Source organism: Cydia fagiglandana, chromosome 16, assembly GCF_963556715.1.
Source record: "Cydia fagiglandana chromosome 16, ilCydFagi1.1, whole genome shotgun sequence".
Lineage (NCBI taxonomy): Eukaryota > Metazoa > Arthropoda > Insecta > Lepidoptera > Tortricidae > Cydia > Cydia fagiglandana.
In genome coordinates, this window is record NC_085947.1 from 5,209,680 (window position 1) to 5,233,612 (window position 23,933).

General features: G+C 40.6%; 1 protein-coding gene across 6 annotated transcripts; it reads left to right on the forward strand.

The window, feature by feature from the left end:
• Window positions 1–170: 170 nt before the first annotated feature.
• On the forward strand, window positions 171–21,989 carry LOC134671769 ((Lyso)-N-acylphosphatidylethanolamine lipase). Of its 6 annotated transcripts, none has more exons than XM_063529598.1 (9): window positions 181–319; window positions 884–914; window positions 1,866–1,913; window positions 6,872–6,948; window positions 8,121–8,327; window positions 8,959–9,133; window positions 10,932–11,204; window positions 12,705–12,894; window positions 21,063–21,989. In XM_063529598.1, exons 2-9 carry the CDS (start codon window positions 901–903, stop codon window positions 21,285–21,287), a joined length of 1,209 nt encoding a protein of 402 aa, XP_063385668.1. In that variant the 5' UTR covers window positions 181–319; window positions 884–900; the 3' UTR covers window positions 21,288–21,989. The 6 variants fall into 6 exon arrangements, with proteins under 6 accessions (XP_063385666.1, XP_063385669.1, XP_063385668.1 ...); XM_063529595.1 differs by lacking the exon at window positions 884–914 and adding an exon at window positions 493–613 and having other exon boundaries at window positions 183–319; XM_063529596.1 differs by lacking the exon at window positions 884–914 and having other exon boundaries at window positions 171–319.
• The last annotated feature ends 1,944 nt before the right edge of the window (window positions 21,990–23,933 follow it).

Consider the following 23,933-nt stretch of genomic DNA (forward strand, 5'->3'; position numbering starts at 1 on the left):
CTTATAATTATGGTACTAAATTAATTTATACATTTATTTTTGGTAATAAACACAGCTGTTATGAATAAACGAGCATCTCTTAAAACTGGGCGTTTACATAAGTAGCTCGATCCAACCCACTGACAGTCGTCAAAACTGACAAGTGACAACTTGTCATATGAAAAAGCGCAAATTTTTTCAGTCATTTATTTTGCGCATCGCATTGAAGTCAATAAAGTCGGCAGTATTATAAAAATTAAGCATTTTAGTGATATGTTTACTGGCTCACAAGCCACCACCAAATGGGTAGTGAACTGAATGTAACGACAAGCGAAACCAGGTGAGTTTTCTGAAATAAATTTATTGTTTATCATTTCGTTTCGTCGGCAACGATTAAGGAATTTAGCAATTAATTGTATTGCACAACCTATATGATTGCAGGGATTGCGTGTTATTGGTTTATCAATTTCCGTTTGTTCATTGTTTCATGTTCATCACATTTTGGCTTCGTAGGTGTGCAGGCTGCATGCTCACGATCATACCCGCCGCCAGTAATGCCCGGGGCCCAGTTCTGTAAAAGCTGGAGCCTGTATGTCATCCACTTCATTTTTAACATCATTATTATCTTTATGAGGTAATTTGTACGATTTATTCTTAATTTTTAATCAATTATTTTATTATCCTGTAATTTGTGGCAAATAATAATTTACAAAACCTTTAAAATAATGCAAAGGTATCAAAGGTTCTTTAAACAATTAATAATTTAAAAAGATACTTTATTACAAACTATGAACACAAATCATTTAAACAGATATAACATTGATAATGTATTCCATTGCATTACATCATCCATTTTTTCTACCATGTCAGTCAATTATTTTTGAATCTATTGTCTACATTTCAGATTATTTTAAGTCTTCAATGGGGATTGACAAGCAAGTTATCTATGAGTGTTGTGTGTGATTTTTGGTGTTTGCTTGATTTTTTTTTTTTATTCAGTAATTTGATTTAAATACTAGTTCTTATAATAGGTCTATATGATTATACTTAATAATTTGATCTAGGTCAGTGATAATAATAATTTCTTGACTTTATATTATTAGCCAGGTCCACACAGAGCGACCAAGGTGTCACGCGCAAGGCACGTCTACACTGGCCATTTTGTGTGCGAGGAAATTGCATCACGCGTATGCTCGCTCTGTGTGAACTCGGTTATTCAAAAATCAGTTTGATAGTCTGTTTAGGTATTAAAACAAAGATAAAAGTTTACTTTCTGATCATATGAAAACATATGTACTACTTCATATGATCCACTCCACAAAGACCATAGTAATTTACTCTAATAACAAGAATAGGTATCAAATACATCCAGTTTATTTTTAACTTTTTTTGTCCTTCAAATAATTGAGGGTTAGTAAGTTAATGGTGAATCATGGTTAACATGCATAACATGATTGTGGCTAGTCATAGCTTTTGTTTTTTTTTTGTTAGTTCATTCTTGTCTTATGTCATTCTGCAGAAAGATAAAAGGTTTATATATTAATTCCTAAGTAAAGTTATAAATATATGAATGATAGGTTTTTTGTCAATTAACATACATTTTTTGTGTTAATTCCTTGCTTCTCAGAATACAATAAGTCCAAGGGATATTATACTCCAAACAATAAGACTTATCTTCACTTCATTCTTTCTGATTTTTTAGGAAAGGCCATTTACTATGTAGTGGCCAATGACTGTAGCAGTCACCCTAAGTCTTTTATAGGGTCACAGAATAGTCTTATAGAAACATTAAAACATGTTGCGGGAAAGCTATTCATTGTGTCTATATCTATATCATTTGCTTAATTTTGTCCCCATATTCATTAATGGTCATTTTTGTATTTCAGTGTAGTAAGCAGGACATGGATTGGAAATATTATATCAATTATTTGGAAGTAAGATTTATAACATGTTCCAGTTAGTGTCTGTAATATTTTATTTGCTTATTATTTATTTTAAATTATTGTGCTTGTTATTAGCCGGGTCCACACAGGGCAACATACGCGCGAGGCATTTTCTCGCGCACCAAACGGCCAGTGTAGACGTGATTAGCGCGCGTCGCCTCGGCCGAGGCACTTCTACACTAGCCGGGTACTGACTGAGCGAGCAGCCTCGCGAGGCAAATCCTCGGTCAGTCAGGACGTGCCTCGCCCGAGGCAAACGCATGTTCGGCCTCGGCCGAGCGCGCCTCGGCCCGAGCCGTGCGTTGTCGGTTTTTTGTCCATGCTCAAAGGCGCCTCGGTAAGTTTGCCGCGCTCACTCAAGACGGTTATGTTTTGTTCGCCGCCTCGCTTGTTCGCCGCATGTTAGCGCCATGGATAAAGAACAGTGCCTTAAATTGATAAAACTATATGGTGAATATAGACGATTATGGGATGCGAAATGTCCCGATTATATTAATAAAGAACTAAGAGAATATGCGGGGAGAAATATAAGCCAGGAAATAAACATTCCAAAGTGATTTAAAAAAAAAGATGGAGTCCTTGCTAGGATTTTACAGGAGGGAAAAGTCGAGAAAAAAAACCGGGCAAGTGCGAGTCGGACTCGCGCACGAAGGGTTCCGTACCATAAATAAAAAAAAACGGAAAAAAATGCAAAAAGAAAATGGTCACCCATCCAAAGACTGACCACGCCCGACGTTGCTTAACTTTGGTCAAAAATCACGTTTGCTGTATGGGAGCCCCACTTAAATCTTTATTTTATTCTGTTTTTAGTATTTGTTGCTATAGCGGCAACAGAAATACATCATCTGTGAAAATTTCAACTGTCTAGCTATCACGGTTCGTGGTACGGTGCCTGGTGACAGACAGACGGACAGACGGACGGACGGACAGCGAAGTCTTAGTAATAGGGTCCCGTTTTACCCTTTAGGTACCCTAAAAAATAGTTTCACCCAAAAATGTTTAGGTTTTCGTTTTCTTTTTTTTACAAGCCTTAGAATTATTAGAAACGCAGTGGTAGCGACAGCTTTTCGAATGAACGGGCTCATGACACGCGCGGTGTCTGTGCGACTTCACGTTAAACTGAGCGCTCGATGTTTGGCTCAGGCGTCACCGTGGCTCGGCTTTTCCGCGCGCGGCAGCCTCGTGCAAGAAATCCTACTAACCGAGGCTGCCTCGCGCGGCAATCGTCCAAGGCTTCCTCGCGAGGCTGCTCGCTCAGTCAGTACCTACCCGGCTACTGGCTATTTTGTGCACGAGGAAATTGCCTCGCACGTATGCTCGCTCTGTGTGGACCCGGCTAATTATCGTGCTTATCACTCACGCATTTTAATTGCTGGGAATTTATTTGTATTTATTTCAGCCTACATATATATTTTGTAGTTAGTCTTAGCTGGTGCTGCCCTAGTTTAGTTTTATTGACGTAACTCTATTTAGGTAACATGGTAATTTTCTGTTATGTAGGCTCATTGCCATAGCAACTACACTAAATATTTCGGTCAATTCAAGGGTATATCAATGTACAGTCAAGGTCTATAATATCGACACAGGCAATGCGCCTTAAATATGTGTACACGACCTTATTGCCTAGACATTAAGGTTGTGTATATCCTCCTAAGTCCCAGAATCGTTAGTTTCGTTTTTAAATTTGGAACCTTGACTTAAAGTCAAGTTATTTAAAGTTAAGTTATTTAATCAAAATTAAAATACCGTTGTGGAATATAGCCTTTATAATTTTTCATTGTACACTCAGGAGCAATAAAAAGGTCACTTAGTAATTAGTAATAGTAATTCCCGAGTAATAGTAATTCCCGCATAATGCGACCCTTTCTCATTGCACTTGAGTGTATATTTAACAAAAAAACTTATTACGTCATTTAAATAGCTCTGACCTTGGGAACTGTGTTATTTATTGTATCTACGACTTTTATGCCAAACGGCGACAAGTAATTCGATCCAAGGTCAAATTTAATCATGCCTTGATTAGTACCTACGGAACACTAGAATATGCGCTACACTGTAGAATCTACATCAAATAGAATTTGAAATAGAGCCGTATTGTCAAAGTAAATTTTGTAGTCACAGTAAATTTACTGCTATATCTTTCGACTTCGAACTACGAAAATAATCGTCGTCGTTTTGGTACCAAAAGTACCAAAACTGATGTATGGAGTGAGGACTCTTCTTCTTCTTCTTCCTCGCCTTCTCCCGGCATTATGCCACGGCTCATGGGAGCCTGAGGTCCGCATGACAACAAATCCCAAGAATTGACGTAGACACTAGTTTTTACGGAAGCGACTGTCATCTGACTTTCCAACCCAGAGTAGAACTAGGCCTTAAATATTTGGGATTAGGCCGATTTCCTCACGATGTTTTCCTTCACCGAAAAGCGACTGGTAAATATCAACTGATATTTCGTACATAAGTTCCGAAAAACTCATTAGCACGAGCCGGGGTTTGAACCCGCGACCTCCGGATTGAAAGTCGCACTCTCTTACCGTTAGGCCACTAGCGCTTTTATGGAGTGAGGACCTAGTGTACCTAGTTATCGACACAATGGTCGTTTATATGAATATAAGTAGAGGGACTTAAGTACGGTAGCACCAAAGTACGATGCGGATGATTCACCCATGACGCTGTTATCAGACGGAACAAAGATTACTTGTGCAATAAAATGATATTATTAATTAGTTTATTGTATGTTTGGACTTCCGGCATGCTGTTCACATATTTTTATACTGATTTCAGCATAGGATTAAGGTGTAGTATAGTACATACGGTTTAACAAGCGTAGATTTGTAGAGAATCGTTAATATCAGAATTCAAAAGTGGTTCGGATTTTATTCTACAATAAAAATGAATTCTACGTACTTATTTATAACTAGGTGGTTCTGTGAAGTGTAGACTTCACGAATTCCTATGACTCCATCATCATAATGAAATATTTTCAATAATTTCACGAGAAATTACGACCTGCAGAGGAAAACAGCCAGACATATGAGAGCATGCATTTTTGCCCGAGCTGAATCGGACACGCGTCGCGCTTTCCCGGTCATTAAAACCCAAGTGCGAGTCTGACTCGCGCACGAAGGGTTCCATACCATTACGCAAAAAACGGCAAAAAATCACGTTTGTTGTATGGGAGCCCCACTTATTATACTTATTAGTTATTATATTCTGTTTTTAGTATTTGTTGTTATAGCGGCAACAGAAATACATCATCTGTCTAGCTATCACTGTTCATGAGATACAGCCTGGTGACAGACAGACGGACGGACAGCGGAGTCTTACTTAGTACTTAATTTAATAGGTCCCGTTTTTACCCTTTGGGTACGGAACCCTAAAAATCAGAAATCCAGTGTAACTGGTTTATTAGTTTGTTCGAAAAATTCGATCCAAAGTAGTGCGTCAATAATACCTAGGATCACAACAGGTGCAGTTTAAAAATAGTCCCCACGGCTAAATCCGATCGCTTATCTAGATTGCTTGATGGCTGCCCATAAACCCAACCCCACTGTTTACGCGCGGTAACTAGCACCGCTGACATGTGCCGTTAACGTAGACCTTATTGTGTGTGATATGAGGTTTATATTGGCTTATTTTGTTTGGTAGTTCCTAATTTACTTTAAATAGAACTCGTGTATAAATAACTGCAGTTTAAGGTACCTACTAGTACTCTAGCGTTATCCCATACACGAATTCATAATTGATGATTGACATTTAGGCAATTTAGAAACGTATATAGTATACCTACATTCAGTAAGAAGAAAGTTAGTATTAACAACAGTGTTTTTTTATGCCTATCGATTCCTTTTCTTTAGAAGAATAAAAAGCTTAAAGATCAAGGGTATGTTAGGGTAGGAGAAACACTACAACTTTAGAAATAAAAGAGCCATAAAAACTATAAGTAATATAGATATACATAAGCATGAATTACTTGGCTTGTTTTATTTATTTACTAACGCTGTATTTAAGCCCTATATATAGCATGTCAACTAGAACATCAATTACTTTTTGTGTTTGTTTTTCTATTTTATTTAAATGTGTACCACGCTGGTTTAAACTTTCACGATTTGTGTATGTTGTGAAAATTACATTTCTTATAATATATTTTTACGATTTTGCCCCATTTAGACTTGTCCCAACACGTATAATATAAACAGTTATGTTACAAACACAGTTCGAACGATTACTTACTTTATTACGTGAGGATAAAGCATACAATCGAATTAATTTTCCAATGTAACATCAGTTTGTTTCGTTACACATAGTGGAGTAGAGATAAGGTCATTAATATCACCAAATTTAAGAGGTTTCACTGTAATAAAAGAGGAAAAAACCTCTTCGTGACAGGACATTTTTTCCAAATGTTTACCCGCAAAGCTATTGGCTCTTGTGATGGTGCTAGCAACTAGTGTCTACTGCACTAGGTAGAGAGTCTAGGTGCTCTGCGAGAGCTTATTAGTGTCCGACTTCAACCGGATTGTTTGGCGAAACCGAAGGTCCTGATGTGCTCTAGCAAAGATATGTAATTTGAAATAGAGGAATTTTGTCAAAGGAAATTATGTCTAAATTCTCTTTGACTCTAAACCGAAACCGAACCTTCTGCCGAAACATATTTTTTATGCCGATACCGGATGTCTCGTCGAGTATGAATAGGCTCCAAGAATCAGTGTATAAAACAGCTAGGCAGATAAGTACCATTCGACGCGAAGCCGATTCCACAACAGCGGTAGAACAAAATATTATAAGTACTAAGTACACCACTGAGTTCCGCGGTGCGCCATGCGATCGCAGATTGACCTTCTCTTCTCGTGTGTAATAGTCCTAGGGCCTTACGCTTTCAAAAACAATCTTTTAGTTTTTCTTGTTCACGTAGACAATATGTTAATGTATATATATTTATGTTGCAGTTGGACGGGCGGTTGGTTCAGCTGGACGCGCCAGTCCGACACGATGCTACGAAATGTTGAGAAGAAAATATTGTCATGTAAGACCTTTTGGCTTTTTATACGAGAATATTATTTTTAATAGTTTTCTATTTTCTGTAACGCAGCCTGCGTTTCCACCAGAGATGTGCGAGGTAGGGTAGTTGAGCGATGCAAGGATGTGTAGCGGTAGGCTCTTTTTAAATAGGTAAGCGAGCGGGGTACGATGAGGCGGAAGCGGAGCTTTCGTACCTCGCAACACATTCCTCGCACACATCTTTTAATGTTTTTCGTTGGTGTCCGTACCTCGCAACACATTCCTCGCACACATCCTTCCCTTGTTTTGTATGTACAAAAGCCTCGCTCCGCTCTCCGCTGAGCTGTTTCCACTAGAGCTGCGCTGAGCGAGGATAAGTAAATGATGTGTTTCTATTGGTTCATGACAAACACATCTGTCACTACGCATCCTCGCACATCTCTGGTGGAGACGCAGCCTAAAGCTTCTTAGCTCACGGTGCGACACTAATACAAAGGTAACAACAGTTTCAGCTGTTAATGTTGTGTTGTGTGTGTTACGTTCATCAAGGAACTCCGATAATCTTATCTTCGTCCTCTGCGGTTAGCGTTGTCCGATAATAGTGCTCATAATTGCGAGATATAGCGCTGAACAATGAAACTGGATTAAGTATTGTTATATCTTATTCAAACAAAGATACAGAAATAACCGATACCAATCTAAATAAATATACTATAATGACCTTTATTAATACTATAGGCGGAAGTCCATTGCGAGGTATACCATGCAGACGCACGTAAGCCTGAACTTCGCGGCAAGGGTACCTACTAATTATTGCTTCTTTCGTACGTCAGGTATCATGTGCCGCTATAGCGATGTTGGGCGTAATACGATCAAACTTTAAGGCCACCCCACACTAACGTCTTTTGAGCGTCGGGGTCTAGTCAGCGCTATAGAAAATGGCGTCGCTGCGCAGTTGCGCCAACGTTGCGTCTCGAGCAGCAACCATACAGTTGACTAGCCGACGCTCAGGAGACGCTAGTGTGGGCCGTTAATTAACCGTCAAATCATACAAAACTTAAAAAACTCAAAAAAAAATACTTAAAATTCTCTTACTTCATCCACAAAATTACAAATACAAATAATTTATTGAGAAAAGTATAGTACAGTGGTTGTTCTTAAATTTAATTAAATTGATAAAGCTTACCTCCTTACCAGGTCTGAAGACAGCATACAAGCGGTTTTATGTGGACATCGGTTCCGTAGTGGGACAGAGCGACAGGATATGGACCATCTCCTTGAACGACGAGGCGCCGGCCACGCCTCTGGTGATGCTGCACGGGATGGGCGCGGGCGTGGCGCTATGGTGCCCCAACCTTGACGCCCTGGCCGCTAATAGGCCGGTGTACGCCATCGACTTGCTGGGTAAGACAGCAGTTCTACGTGGTGGGACAGGATATGGACCATCTCCTTGAACGACGAGGCGCCGGCCACGCCTCTGGTGATGCTGCACGGGATGGGTGCCGGCGTGGCGCTGTGGTGCCCCAACCTTGACGCCCTGGCCGCTAACAGGCCGGTGTACGCCATCGACTTGCTGGGTAAGACAGCAGTTCTACGTGGTGGGACAGGATATGGACCATTTCCTTGAACGACGAGGCGCCGGCCACGCCTCTGGTGATGCTGCACGGGATGGGCGCCGGCGTGGCGCTGTGGTGCCCCAACCTTAACACCCTGGCCGCTAATAGGCCGGTGTACAGTCACCTGCAATAATATGTTACACAACGAAGGCAGCAAAAATATCTGACACGATCTTATATACTATAATAGCGCCATAAGAGCGTGTCACATATTTTTGCGGCGTTCGAAGAGTAACATATTATTGCAGGTGACTGTAGGCTATCGACTTGTTAGGTAAGATAGCAGTTCTCCATGGTGGGACATAACCTCCGCGCTGTCCCTGCGGTGCGGAGGTATCCACAACGGATTTGCCTCCAATAAAAAAAAAGTTGCAATTATTAGTTGGAAGTCGTAACGTACGTTTATGTAATTGCCATAGGTTTCGGCCGCAGCTCCCGGCCCAAGTTCTCAACGGACGCAGACAAGGTGGAAGCGCAGTGGGTGGAGTCCGTGGAGGAGTGGCGGCGCGAGGTCAACATCCGGCAGTTCATCCTGCTGGGGCACAGCCTCGGCGGCTACATCGCCACGGCGTACGCGCTTAAATACCCTGACAGGTACAATACAATACAAAATTTCTTTATTAACCAAGTAGAACAGGCAAAATAGCACGCTACTTGCGTTGATACCCTGGCACCGCCCCATGTTCCAAACACCAAAGATTCTGCTGGCGCTGCGGCTTCCTCAGCCGAAAGCCTCAAGCGCCGCAAATATGCCGCTCTGGGAAGCAGCTACATATTTGCGGCGTTTGGTGTCGAAACTTTGGGGCCGTGGGGGCCAAGTGCGCGTCGACTGTACAAAGACTTGTCGGCGCGCTTAATAGAGGCTTCTGGTGTCCAGAGGGCTGGCCACTATTTCGTCCAGCGTATTAGCATCGCTATACAGCGGGGAAATACGGCCAGCCTTCTGGGCACCTTGCCCGTTGACGGCGATCTGGGGCAAATTTTTTATCTATAGTTTTGTAAGTTTTAGTATGTTTGTTTATTTCCTACAGGCAAGATTGACAAAAGTAGGTAATAATACATTTAGTTTAACATTACAGTTACATTAACAGTAGACTGTGGTGAGACAGTAATAGCAAAACGGATTAACAACTAGGTGGTGCTATCTATAAGTACATGAGACAGTATAAATTTACAATACAAGTTAATTATGAGTAACCTTAACCTTATGTTAAGCTGGGTAAGTAAAATAACCAGCCTATTTATTTATTTATTTATTTAATCTTTATTGCACAAAAGAAAAATCTTATAGTACAAAAGGCGGACTTAATGCCATAAGGCATTCTCTACCAGTCAACCTTAAGGCTAAGCAGAGAGATTGTGAGCGGTGCTATAATTACAACAGCAAAACGAACAATAAATTACGTATAACATATTAATTACCTATACAAATATACTGTACACATATACTATAATATATATATACATATATATATATATATATATATATGTATATATATATATATATATATATATAAATATATAAATAAATAACGACGAAACATATTATGAAACTAATAATACACTAAGATTTTTTCATTCTGCTAGCAAAGAAAGCACGTACGGATTTTTTGAAAGCGAACTTATTAGGCGCATTTTTTATGTTAAAAGGAAGTCCGTTCCAAAGACGCGCTACCTGCACAGTGAACGAATTCGACATGAACCCGGTTCTGTGAGGAGGGATGGACAGAGACATTTTACGTCCTATTTACGTCCTACTGTACTCTCATTATATTATGGTCTGCAGCCACACTATCAACTGACAATTCGTAAACTTTATTGCAAAAACTATGAGACACAAATTAAATTATTTGAATGATAATATGAGTCGCTTAACTTCAAACTCGGGTAAATACATCTGTCAGATTATGCGATTTTGGTACTAAGAAAAGGTAGGAAGATGTTTGCTGAGAGCGTCGAATGGATTTACCAGAGTTTGAAGTTAAGCTGCACATATTTTAACTTGTTTTTTTTTTAAGTATAAACATTATAAATTATAAATAGAAATAAATGTCATATACGAAAGAAAAAGTGAAAGGGCCTCCAGCGCCCGAGGCTGGAATCGAACCAGCGTCCTCTGCAAGCGCGGCAGATGCCTAAAACCGCACGGCCAGCCGGGTCACAACGGAATGGGTCGAATTTTTCCCTCGTATATCGCCTCTAGGGTAGAACAGTATGGTTCTTACACCCTATCCTAAGCCCCCTTCCCCATATCTCAATCAACCTTCACCTGTCGGTCTGGCATGAGCTGCGTTCTCGCGCGCGACTCCATACATCTAGTGCGACTTCAAGTACGGACTCGCACGCGAGAACGCAACTTATGCTAGACCGCCTGAATTCATTTATTTTCTAGAGTACAACACCTCATCCTGGCCGACCCTTGGGGCTTCCCCGAAAAGCCGGCGAACGTGCACGAAAAGTACCAGATCCCCCTCTGGGTCCGCGCAGTCGCCACAGCTGTGTCCCCGCTCAACCCGCTATGGGCCGTGCGCGTTGCCGGCCCGGCCGGGAAGTGGCTCATTAGCAAGACCAGGCCGGACCTGTCCAGGAAGTACCTGAACTTTGTGCCCGACGCGGAGACGGTTATACCGGATTATATACACCAGTGCAACACGCAGACTCCTAGGTATGGCGATATAATGCTTTCATATAATATCAACAACCTTCATAACAAAACTCCCGTGAGACACAGACTTATTACATAAATTGATAGATTGAGCGATTTTCGACTTAATATACGTGAGTGACCCGTTCTTAATATATTTAATATCAACAATCTTGTTATTCTGTTACAGTCAGTCAGTATTACAGTCAGTATTCGCATGTATACATCAGTCGCCATCAGATTGATCGAAGCAGATACAAATATATACCTATAAACAATAAAAAGCAGGCTTTTTAAGACGATGAACAATTAATAACGATATGTTTGTCATTTCATTACCGTAAACTTCTTCGACACTGGCTACTATGCCAAACATTGTCTGGCTTGAAAAAACAGTCATCATATTCATATAGCTTTCTATGTCGTATTCCACTTAAAGTCACCCTTTTCCCATTATTAGGAGTTAGATATAGGTAGTTTGGCAGAGTATCCGTTTTTTTTTCAAACCAGGCAATGTTTCGCATGGTAGGCATTGTTGCGGAAGTTTACGGTACCTAAAAGTGATTTGGGTAGTTTTAAAATGTATTCTTATCTCTTGTACAGATGTGTAAAGTTACGCCTAGACCACAAAACAGATAGGTACAGAAATCAATCTACATACAAAGCGCGCTCGAGCAACGCACACATAGACACTGCTCACGGACACGATATCTCGGACCGGTTGGGACCACTGCGAGCGCGAGTGCCATCCGCTTGAGACACGCGTCTGTGAACTTTTTTGTGCAATAATGGAGAAACAAAACAAAAAGTTATTATAACTGTACAGTGGACGTTTGTTTAAATTCAACATTAAACGGTGAATTGTCGTTTTTTAAGCTACCAGTGGTTTCAGAGAGAATGCGTATGCGAATTTATTACACTGTACATGAGAATGCGAATTTATTACACTTTAAAATATAATAATCGTGCAATTCGCCAATCTCGAAATCATCGCAAGATATTTTCTGTGGCAAATTTGTAATATAACAATGACATTAAAATTTAAAATGTGATACCATAAATGAATTCAGCACCCCCGATTTATACGAAAATGATACCAAACATGGCCTAACAGCTTCACTGACGTAGATATCAAGATAAAATTAAAATCCCTAAATAAACTTTCAAGAGCGGGTATCTCAAAAACTATTCATGATATCGAAAAACTTGACTGGATAAAACTTGTAACTAATTTTATCAGCTTTCGGTTTTTCTTAGTAGTCATGTCGCTAAGACGCAAAGTTTCCAAGATATCAATGAAAAACCGAAAAATTCGACCTTCTTACCCCCCTCTACCCCCCAGCAGCGGGGCTACAGCCGGGGACTTTTGATATGTTCACCTCCTAACTAGTCCAAACAAAGTTACGGAGTCAAAAATTGTGTTCCTAGCATTTCCCTCTACAACGTTTTTTGAGCATTCATTTCCTGACCTATAGACTCTTTCCGACACAATTGACAAAATATTTTGAATTTTATTTCCAGCGGTGAAAGCGCGTTCCACACATTAATGCACGGCTTCGGCTGGGCAAAGAACCCTATGGTGAAGCGAGTGTCCAAACTGGACGCGAACCTTCCCGTCACCGTGTTGTATGGCAGCCGGTCTTGGGTGGACAACAGCACGGCCCAGGTGCTGGCGGACCAGCGGCAGAGCCCTCACAATACGTTCGTGCAAGTAAGTGTCGCTGTCGACTCTATGTCTATAGGAATAAGGTTGCTGTGTCGTTGTCCTGTATAGCAGGCGATATTTTTGAGATGATTTGAGCACGCATATTTTTACAGTTGAATGGACAATAGGTGTTATGACGGACGCTGTCAGAGTAACTTTTACACTTACAAGTAAGCTTTACATTAGCTTGCTTGCGCCCGGGACCTTGGCGTGTCAGTGACGTTTTTAGGGTTCCGTACCCAAAGGGTAAAACGGGACCCTATTACTAAGACTTCGCTGTCCGTCCGTCCGTCCGTCCGTCTGTCACCAGGCTGTATCTCACGAACCGTGATAGCTAGACAGTTGAAATTTTCACAGATGATGTATTTCTGTTGCCGCTATAACAACAAATACTAAAAACAGAATAAAATAAAGATTTAAATGGGGCTCCCATACAACAAACGTGATTTTTGACCAAAGTTAAGCAACGTCGGGAGGGGTCAGTACTTGGATGGGTGATAGGGATGTACCGACTAGTCGCCGACTAGTCGGGAAAGCCGACTATCCGGCCACATTTGTAGTCGGCGATTAGTCGGCGACTAGTCGGCAAAACTGGCCGATTAGTCGGCACTTTATTAGTGAAAGAAAAACAGAAAAAAAGAAACCAACAGTTAATAATATTTACCATATGTTTTATGTCTATTTTACCAAAATACCTATTCAGGGTGTGAAAACTTTTTCTGCTCATCAGGATCGCAAAATAAAAGAAAGACAGAAATTGAACGAGGATTCTTGTGATAGGTCTTTGAACCAATAGAAAACACCTTTTAGCCAAGCTAATATATGAATTAGGGCTCCCGATATCCGTGCTACACGCCAAGCCGTGTATCCGTGTTCTTAGCCCCGGCGGTGCTAAGCCTCCGAATTACACGAACCCGTCAAGATCCGTTCCCGTGTAGTGCGTTCGGCTCCGGATCTACGCTCGGCTCCGGAGCCGCGGACTTCGGCTTCGTTCGGGTATTGAATACACGGCGCCGGCGGACCGACTCCCCCGGCCGGTTCGAATTTAAACAATATTTAAGAGGTGGTATTCTACTGGTGGATAATGTCTTGATATTTTATTTTGTGAAATATGGAGGTGTTGCTGAAATGTAATTTAGTCGGATTATATTAAATGAGACACCAATTGTATATTAAATGTTACTGCTTGTAAAAATGATTAAATAATGAGCATGTAGGTTTATAATAAATATTAAGATACTAGAGTCAGACCAAGAATAGTCTGCAGCGGGTTTGATAGCCCACGCAGTGGAAGAGTTATTTTAAACGTCATACTTTGTAATGTAACGTTGCACGTTACTAATATGTAGGTAATTGAACTAAACATAATCTTAAACTCAACTAACACTTAAAATAATAAATACCTCAATAAGAACTGTAATCATAGGCTTACAATGTAGATTTAACCAAATCAATACGTTAATTTATGAAATGAACGTAGGTATTGATTTGGTTAAATCTACATTTTTTTTCAATCACAATTTCTATGAAATTATGACCTATAAATGACACTTGCACTGCGTGGGCTATCAAATCCGCTGAAGACTTTTTTTTGTCCAACTTATTACTTAGATAATTTTTATTTCGTGCGAAGTTCATAGAAATGTACACGTGTAGATTAAGATAATAATGGTTTGCGGGCGGCACATGCAATAAAATAGCCGTGGCAATTTTGACACAGGTATTTTACCCGACATACCTTTTGTTTGGAAAGTTAAAGAAGTAGGTAGCCGTGCTGTTTTACAAACAAGAATTGGATTTTTTTCACTAATGGATTTTTTAAGATTTTAGTTTGCCACTCAGTCGGTCAAAGTTTCTAATCTTAGTTCAGCTGTTTTCATTTTGGGCCAGTCATCTTAAGCCTAAAAAGGGGGTCAACCTCGGAATGAGAGATAATAAGCTGGAAACTCGTATACACCTTCTTTATGACATTTTAAAGGTTCTCTTAAAAGTCGACGCATATATCATGTGCGCGTCACAAGTTAATCAAGGTCAAAGTTCATGAAAATCGGTTTTTTACGAATATCAAGATTTTTATAACTCCACCGCTGTTTACATGTAGGGAAGAATTGTAGAGCATAAAATTTGTGACACGTTAAGCATCGAACATTTTTTCATGAGATTAGCCGTTTTCAAGATATAGGGCACAGAAAGCGCAGTGATCAGACATAAGTACTATAAGTTGGTTTGATAGTGAATGAGACCTTACATTTTGTGACTATGCGCTGAAACTTGGCACAGTTGATTTTAGCTGGTCTGAGTAGATTCTGACCGGGAGACATCGAGAGCCACGGCACATTTAGTGGGGGGAGGGGGGTTAAGTTCGACGCTGCCGCGCTTCAATTGAAGCATCATTTCTCTAAAGCTGTACATATTAGGACATGTGATATATCATTTCTGGATAAATTATGGATGGGGAATCTATTTTTGGAACTAAAACAATGTACTTTCTAACAAAGAAAACGAATAAGAATGAACTTAAAACTACTTCATCTCGCTATTTTAACTACAGATAGAGATTTCGGGAGTTAAATAAAAGCATGTGTGACATGGTATGGGATTAATGAGAATAAATAATAAACCTGAATCTTAGGCTTTATTACGCTAAAACAAAACGATAGGAAATTATTCAATGACAACTTCAAATTCATGACATTCTTCCCTCCTTAGTCCTGAACGTAGTCCGACAGATGGGAAGGGGGTCGTCGAGCTTGAGCCGAACGACGTGGCTCATTCGGAATAAAAGGGCTAGGAGTTGGCTCTGTAGTCACGTCTGGAGCACCGACATTTTGGGTTGTTTCAGTCGCGGGGTCAGAGGGCCCAGCAATGGGATCTGCGAGTACTTCATTTCCATGGGATTCAAAATCATGATTTGCTTCATTCTCTTCACCATGTATAGGAGTAGGATCATTTGTGTTAGACTCCGCTAGTGGCAGTGCACCCCTGGGAGCGAGATGGCGATTCGAAACCAGCATTTCTTTGCCGTTTGATAATCTCACTGAACTATAGCTGGGATTTGCTTCTAGTAAATCAACTTCTTCTACCAGAGGGTCGTACTTGCTTGCACGAATGAATTTTTTGAGGAGGACTTTACCGGGCTGTAGCCATGCTGGCATAGATTGCCCCCACGAAGATCGTCGACAGTGGTTGAACATTCTCTCGTGCGGTGTCTTATTAGTTGAGGTGCAAAGTAAAGATCGGATGCTATGTAACGCTTGTGTCATCACAGTCTCCCACATGGTGATAGGCAAGTTTTTGGTTTTCAAAGCAAGGCGAATTGTTTGCCATAGAGTGCCATTCAGGCGTTCGACCTGTCCATTTCCTTGAGGATTGTAAGGTGAGGATCTGCTTGTGGAGTGCACACGCCCTTAGAGTGTAAAAAGTCTTTCATTTCAATGGACATAAAAGAAGTCCCTTGGTCCGTATGAATAGTTGCCGGGTATCCAAATACAGAAAATAGTTCGCTCAGGTGTTTTGTGACGGTTTCCGTGCTCATATCTGAGCAAGCATACGCAAAAGGAAATCTGGAGTATTCGTCTATGATCGTCAAAATTTAAATAAATATTATAGTCCATAGATAATCTCTCGAAAGGAGCGGTAGCTTTTATTAAAGTCCCGGTTGATTTGCTGAATCTGGGTTTGATTTCCGCACATGTGGGGCATGATGATACGACTCTCTTTACATCATCACAGCTAAATGGTAAATTTTTAGACCTAATCCAGTGTGTTAGCCTAGCCACACCAGGATGACAAAGTGACTGATGTAATTCCTTTAGACGGTCATCGGTTGACGCTGCGCAGCAAACTTGCCTTGACAGAGCGTCTGCTACAGTGTTTTGACTTCCTGGACGATATTTGATGTCAAAAGTATAATTTGAGAGTTCTATTCTCCATCTCTGAATTTTGTCATTCTTTATTTTACTGGCATGCCCTTGTAGCATATAAGCTACTGATTTTTGATCAGTGACGAGATAAAATGATCGTCCGAGTAAATAATGTCTCCATTTTTTAAGGCTTTCTATTATAGCGTAAGCTTCCTTCTCGATGATAGGGTAGTTCTTCTCGCTGTCGCTTAGAGATTTCGAAAAGAATGCCACAGGTCGGCCATTTTGTGTTAGCGAGGCAGCGATGGAATAATCTGATGCATCTGTTTCAACGGTAAAAGTTTCATCAGGATCGATAGCAGACAGCGTCGAGTTAGATATAATGCGTTTAATTTCTTTAAATGCAGCTGCTTGTCTGGAATCCAAAGGGTATTTTTCTACTAGTGTTAGCGGGTGTAACTTATTTGAAAAGTCGGGCACCCATTTAGAGTAATGTGAAAACAGTCCTATGGCTCGTTTTAAGGATGCTGAATCTTGAGGCAGTGCTAAATCGAGGAGCGGACGTAGTCGGTCTGGATCGGGTTTTACAGTTCCGTTATTTATATTATATCCAAGAATACTGATATCTGTCAAAGCGTATTGACTCTTTTCTTTGTTGATGGTCAGGTTATACTTCTCTGCGATTTTCAAAAATGTATTTAGTTTTTCGTCGTGATCTTTCTTATTTTTCCCGCATACAGTTATGTCGTCCAAATATGGAAATATTCCATCAATATTTGTTTTTCGAATTATTGAATCTATAGCTCTTTGAAAACATGCAACACCGTTCGTCACCCCGAACGGGATACGGCGGAATTGATATAAATTGCCGGCTGCTTCAAAGGCTGTTAACGGCTTATTTTCAGGAATAATAGGAATTTGGTGATAGGCTGATTTTAGGTCGATTTTGCTGAATACTTTGAAGTTTGAAACCTTCGCAATAACGTCTTCGATGTTAGGAAGAGGATATGCATCTAGGTACGTAGGTATACTTGTTTACTGTTTGCGAGTAGTCTATACACATACGTTTTTTGTGTTGCGCGCCGCCTGTCAGGAGGACCTGAGCGCGCCATGGCGAATTACTTTCTTCAATGATTCCGTCAGCTAGGAGTTTCTTAATTTCATCTTCGATGAATTTTTGATCTTGGGGCGCAAATCGGCGAGATTTCACTGCAACCGGGTGACATTCAGGTGACATATTGGCAAATAAATCGACGGGGTCGATATAAGCTTCTTCTAAGGCGAACAGTTTTAATGGAGGTAAGTGACCGCCAAAATCAAATTCTACTGAAGAATATTGCCTCAATACGTCGCGACCCAATATAGCAATTCAGCACAGATTTTTCAATACTCGAAGGATTATGCCAGAGTGAGTCCGATTTTCTAGGGTGATGGTGGCTGTATAGACTTGAGTAACGTTTGATTGGTGCTCTGATGTCGCCATTGATACGCTTTGGCCCCAGGGCTTCGTGGCCAGACCGTATTGCTTAATGACTTCTTCGTCTATGAAACTCGTTGAACTTCCTGTGTCGATCAAGGCTCGGAGACTTATTCCATTTACCTCGATAGTTGTGATGCATTTTTCTGTCCCACTTGCTGCTAGAGTCAAAAGTAAAGACTCGTTTCCACTTTGTTCGTCATCGTTTGTTACTATAGCTGCGTTTTGCAAGGCACTCCCTCTACACACTTTCGCAAAGTGGCCTTGTTTGCCACATTTAAGGCAGGTGGCTTGAAAAGCAGGGCACAGTCGGCGAGGATGGCGTGGGTTTGCACAGAAGTAGCATTTTTCATTTTGAGAATTAGTCAAGTATGTATTAGGTTTCCGAGTTGAAGCTGTAGCTGCGGCAGTGGACGTGGATTGCGCAGGAATTGGCGAGGATTGACTGACCGCAGCGGTTTGTTGTGGAATGAAACTTTGCGATTGTATTTGGGCAGATTCTAAGGCACGAGCTTGGTTGTAAGCTTCATCTAGTGTAAGAGTCATATTTTCAAGTAATCGTTGACGAATTGCGGAAGACGATAGACCCGCGATAAATGAATCTCTGATGAAATCTTTTTCGTATTGGTCGGCAGTAACTGCTTTAAAACAGCAATCTTTAGAGAGTAGTTTAAGCGCTTGAAGATACTGGTCGACAGTCTCACCGTTCTGTTGACGCCGGGAGGCCAGATTATGGCGTGCGAATATTTCACTCTTCGGTTTGACGAACAAACATTCCAGCGTAGACATAGCGCTGTTATAGTCACTTGTTTGAGCGATATATTCGTAAATATTTGGCGCTATGCGATTAATAAGCAGTTTATATTTTACCGCATCCGTTTCGGCTTTGCATTCTTGAAGAAAATTTTCAAAAGTATTTTTCCAATGGAGCCATTTTGAAGCATTTTGGCTGTCCAACGGATCCGCTTCGAATCTTTCGGGTCTAAGATACTTTTCCATTTTTACTGAATCTTTCTTACACGAGCTTTAAAGGAAATTTAGCGTAATAAATTGACATGGTATGGGATTAATGAGAATAAATAATAAACCTGAATCTTAGGCTTTATTACGCTAAAACAAAACGATAGGAAATTATTCAATGACAACTTCAAATTCATGACAATGTGAAAACATTTTCATGTATTATTAGTACTTAAAATCTACCTCTTTCCTGTAGAAATACCTTAAGTTAAAGGCTATAAAGCTTAATTTCCTGATTAAACCTCAATAAAGGGGTACCCTTTTTGTAGTAAACTATGTCATAAAATCATTACATACATACACACAAGCTGTTAGCTATTGTCCACAGGAGGGGCCACTTTTGTTTTAAAATCTATATGTGATCCATAAGTGTCATTTTAACGATTAATAAACTTTATAGAACGTATTATTCACACAGATTACCAGCTCGCCTTGCGTTATAGTGCGTTTCCCGTGCCGCTGCGCCTTCTATGCCGTATATCTTGAAAATGGCTAATGGCATGAAAAAACGTTTTATACCTAACTCGTCGCAAATTGTATTCCCTACAATTCTTACCTACATGTCAATAAAATTGGAGCTATAGGAAACTTGATATCCGCGAATAACCAGTTTTTATGACCTTTGACCTGGAATAACTTCCGACGCGCACACGATATATGCGTCGACTTTTAAGAGAACCTTTAAAATGTCATAACTAAGGTGTATACGAGTTTCCAGCTTATTATCTCTCATTCCGAGGTGAAACCCTTAATTTAACTGGGCCATTTGGTCATACCTATAGTTCGTTTTTTTTAGCATTAGAAAGAACTTCGCAGAAGTAAGCTTGTGGTTCCAAATCCGGCACTTTTAGCGGTAATAATTTGAAGTAAATTATATGTATTGACCGTGCTACATTAGATAATTCAATAATTATTAACAATAAAAGAGCCTGATAAAAACTGTACGCTTACTTCTGTGGAGTTCTTTCTAATGCTAAAAAAAACGAACTATAGTTGTTGCCATTCTGTTTTTTTTTTTCGTTTTGTTCCCCCCCGCCCAGCAAATTTCATCGAAACTGTTAGAGCCATTTCTGAAATGCTCAAAAAATAGAAATTGAAAACATGAAAATGATAAAATGAAAATGAAAGTTTATTGGTAACAACGGTTACAAGTCTGCTTAGTTAAATAGTACATTTAGTATTTGAATATAATGGAATTGCTCGTTTAAAGGTATAAGATTCTTTGCTTTTATTATAAAGAACGCGATCGATCGTCATCGTCACTAACGTCGAGAACGGGCCGGACCCGTGTGTAATTAATATCCGTGGATCCGGACACACGGGTAACACGGGTACACGGATCTTAATTACACGGATCCTAATTATCCGTTCCGAACGGGCCACAAATCCGGTTTCGTGTAGCACGAGAACGGGGCCCCGACAACGGGTACCCGAAACCCGGACCCGACCGCGAGCCCTAAATTATGAATAGCGCAACCAAAAGAGCAAAACTATTGTTTTTCACCTGAACTTATACGAAACTAATGATCTGGCCGACTAGCCGACTAGTCGGCCGACTAATCGGCCATTCGAGCGCCGATTAGTCGGCTAGTCGGCTAGTCGGCCAGATCAATAGTCGGTACATCACTAATGGGTGACCGTTTTCTTTTTGCTTTTTTTTGTTTTTTTTTTGCATTATGGTACGGAACCCTTCGTGCGCGAGTCCGACTCGCACTTGCCCGGTTTTTGTGTATAACGTAATGCGTTCAAAGGGGGGAGCGGCGTATTGTTGACTCTATAGAAATGACCACACATCTCCATTATTACAATTACAGGTGATCAACGGTGCCGGCCACCACGTATATTTAGACAAGCCCGAGCTCTTCAACAAGTACGTGCTCGAAGCGTGCGCGCGCACCGACGGACCCACCGACCCTTCCAGACTTGCGATCGAGCCAGCGAGACCCGCAATCGTACCCGCGAGACCCGAAAATGAGCCGACGAAACCCGAAAATGAGCCGACGAACCCCGAGCGGTCGCCCAATAACACATCTTCTTGATCGTAGCCATATCTGTACTGCTAAGCACGGAGTGAGTGGTTATTTGCTTTATTGTATCCTGACTACCGGTGTATATGTCGGCGGCCGATCGTAAGATCAGTCAGATCGTAATGTTCCTGTGTAATGTTTTGACGATAGTCACATTAAACCAATATACAGGTAGGATAGGTCCGTTAGGTTGCTTCAGATGCCCGAAGGGCAAACTGCCCAGAAATAGGAGCCCCATTTAGTGGGGCTCCGTCGACTCAGAGAACGAGTCAAAGATTTTTACGTTTCACGATATGCCTGATCTTACGATCGGCCGCCGACATATACATAGTTAACACATTGATTGCCACTAAGTGCCACGGGTTACGCTCGTAGCGCGTAGCCACGGTTTTGCCGTATGGAGCGCGTAGTCGCTACGAACAGTGTACCCGACAGTCGGGTTCTTGGCCCTGAATATGTTAAAGAAACCAACTGTAACTGTTATCAGATATTTACTAATTATGAAATCAGGGAACCCAGGAGGAAAACGGGTGCTGAAAATACTGTCATTTTTAACATTTTGACGTCCATGTAGGAGCCTGCAAAGAGGCAGAGCTTTGCTTTAAGATTTGTTATTGTATTCTGCGGTGTTGAGCCTAAATGTTGCAATTTGAGAGATTTACAAAGGCTGTCGTTGAAATTTGAATCTTCATGCTCAGACATTAAGGTTTTTTTTATATCTTTTATAAGTACTTTTAATAATGCATTAGCATTGGTAAGTACCTATTGCTTGGAAATTCTGTCTTGATTGTGACGAATTAGACAATTTAATTAATATAATAGCGTAGTTATCGACCACTATTCGCCAAACTTTCCTTATGAGACGAAACTACACTATATGATGAGATAGGCATTCTTCGTTGGACTAAGGCACACGCTAGAATATAAATAGGTATATTGAATTTAATTTAATAGACGCAGGGCATAGATATAATAAGTCGATAGACGACACTTTACATGTGTTTTTTCCCTAATAAACATCCTCAGGACTAGTTGCACCAACCACGGTTAGCTGCCTAAACACTGTCACCCAGGAGTGAATTATGAAACTTAATTCCTACCATATGTACAATAAAATTTATACACCTACGCTTTAACAGTGACAGACTGTTTGGTGCGACTGACTCTTATTTATATACAGGGTGGCCAAAAAATTAGTGCATTCCCGTTGCCAGGGAGGTTTTGGAATTATACTGAGCAACTTTTACTATGGGACCAACCCCGAAATCGCGAAAAGAAAATTTGGTTGTTTCATACTTTTTGGCTAGTCCATTTTCTATGGGAGGGTAATTTTTTTCGCGATTTTAGGGTTGGTGCCATAGTAAAACTTGCTCAGTATAATCCCAAAACCTCCCTGGCAACGGGAAGGCACTTATTTTTTGGCCACCCTGGTATAACTACATTTAAGATCTTTCGAGTACGCGACGAAATGTTGTCCGATTGTAAGATAATCTTTGATTCTTAGAAAATAGTGTTCTTTACTAATACATTAGTACTATTCCTACAATACCTTGCATACAACGTGTTTTGTTTAGCTCTTCTTGACCAAATAATAGTATAATAATTAAGGCCTGGTCAAACAGCCAGCGCTGCGCACGCGCCGCGTGGACGCAAGGGGCCGCGCGGCGCGTGGCGCGACAGAAGCGGGGCGTGATACCGGCGGGACGCAGTCTGTTTGACGTCGGTAACCTGTTAGCATGTGCCGCAGTCGCGCCGCGCGGACGCGGCGCTGCGTCGCGCCGGCTGTTTGGCCAGGCCTTTAAATGAAAAGAAGCAAAGTGTACGTAAAAGTTGCCTTATTTACTTTAATAACCTGCAAACACTTATAATAATATTATATTATCTGTGTATTCCAGAACTTTCACATAATATTAAGATGTAAGAGTTTAGTAGAAGTATGTAATAGTTTACTGGAGTGTTTATACGACATTTAATAATATTAACATGTATACGAACAACTCTAACAACACTGCCGGTCTAAAACTATAAACATCTTAAATTAAAAAAAAATTGTTTACAGTACATGTGGTCCTATTTTACCCGCACTAGTGCGTAAAATAACACTTTTCGTGTGTTTAAAGGTTTAAAAAGTTTAAAGGGCCATATGTAATGTAAAACGTACGATACACGTGCGAATAGGTAATTCGAATTACCTCTTTTTCGCACTTGTATCGTAAATAACTATTTTATACTGTTGATATTGCAGATATTTGATGTGTATCTTAATCCAGTTGTATAAAAACACTGAAATGTAATACGAAAGCAAATAGATTAATAGCTGTAAAACTATACATATTGCCGATGTATTATGCATATACGAACACACCTCCCTAGTGCAAGCGAAAAATTAACTTTTAGAATATTAAGTGTGAATTTTAACTGTTGTGTAATGTAACAAACACAAAATTTGTTAGTTTTGAGTTGTTGTTTAATGTTAGAAGAGGTCACTAATTTTAAAATAAGGATTATATCCCCGCGTTGGTGGCTTGTGTAGAGAGAGGCCACGCACATATACCGTGTATGTATCGACAAAACGTCAGCGCCATTTTTAGGGTTCCGTACCCAAAGGGTAAAACGGGACCATATTACTAAGACTTCGCTGTCCGTCCGTCCGTCCGT

Coding starts and splice junctions, on each gene's coding strand:
- LOC134671769 (XM_063529595.1), top strand. CDS start 534: ATGCCCGGGGCCCAGTTCTGTAAAAGCTGGAGCCTGTATGTCATCCAC. Junction 1,914..6,871: donor ATTATATCAATTATTTGGAA/GTAAGATTTATA, acceptor TTTATGTTGCAG/TTGGACGGGCGGTTGGTTCA. Junction 6,949..8,120: donor TGAGAAGAAAATATTGTCAT/GTAAGACCTTTT, acceptor CCTCCTTACCAG/GTCTGAAGACAGCATACAAG.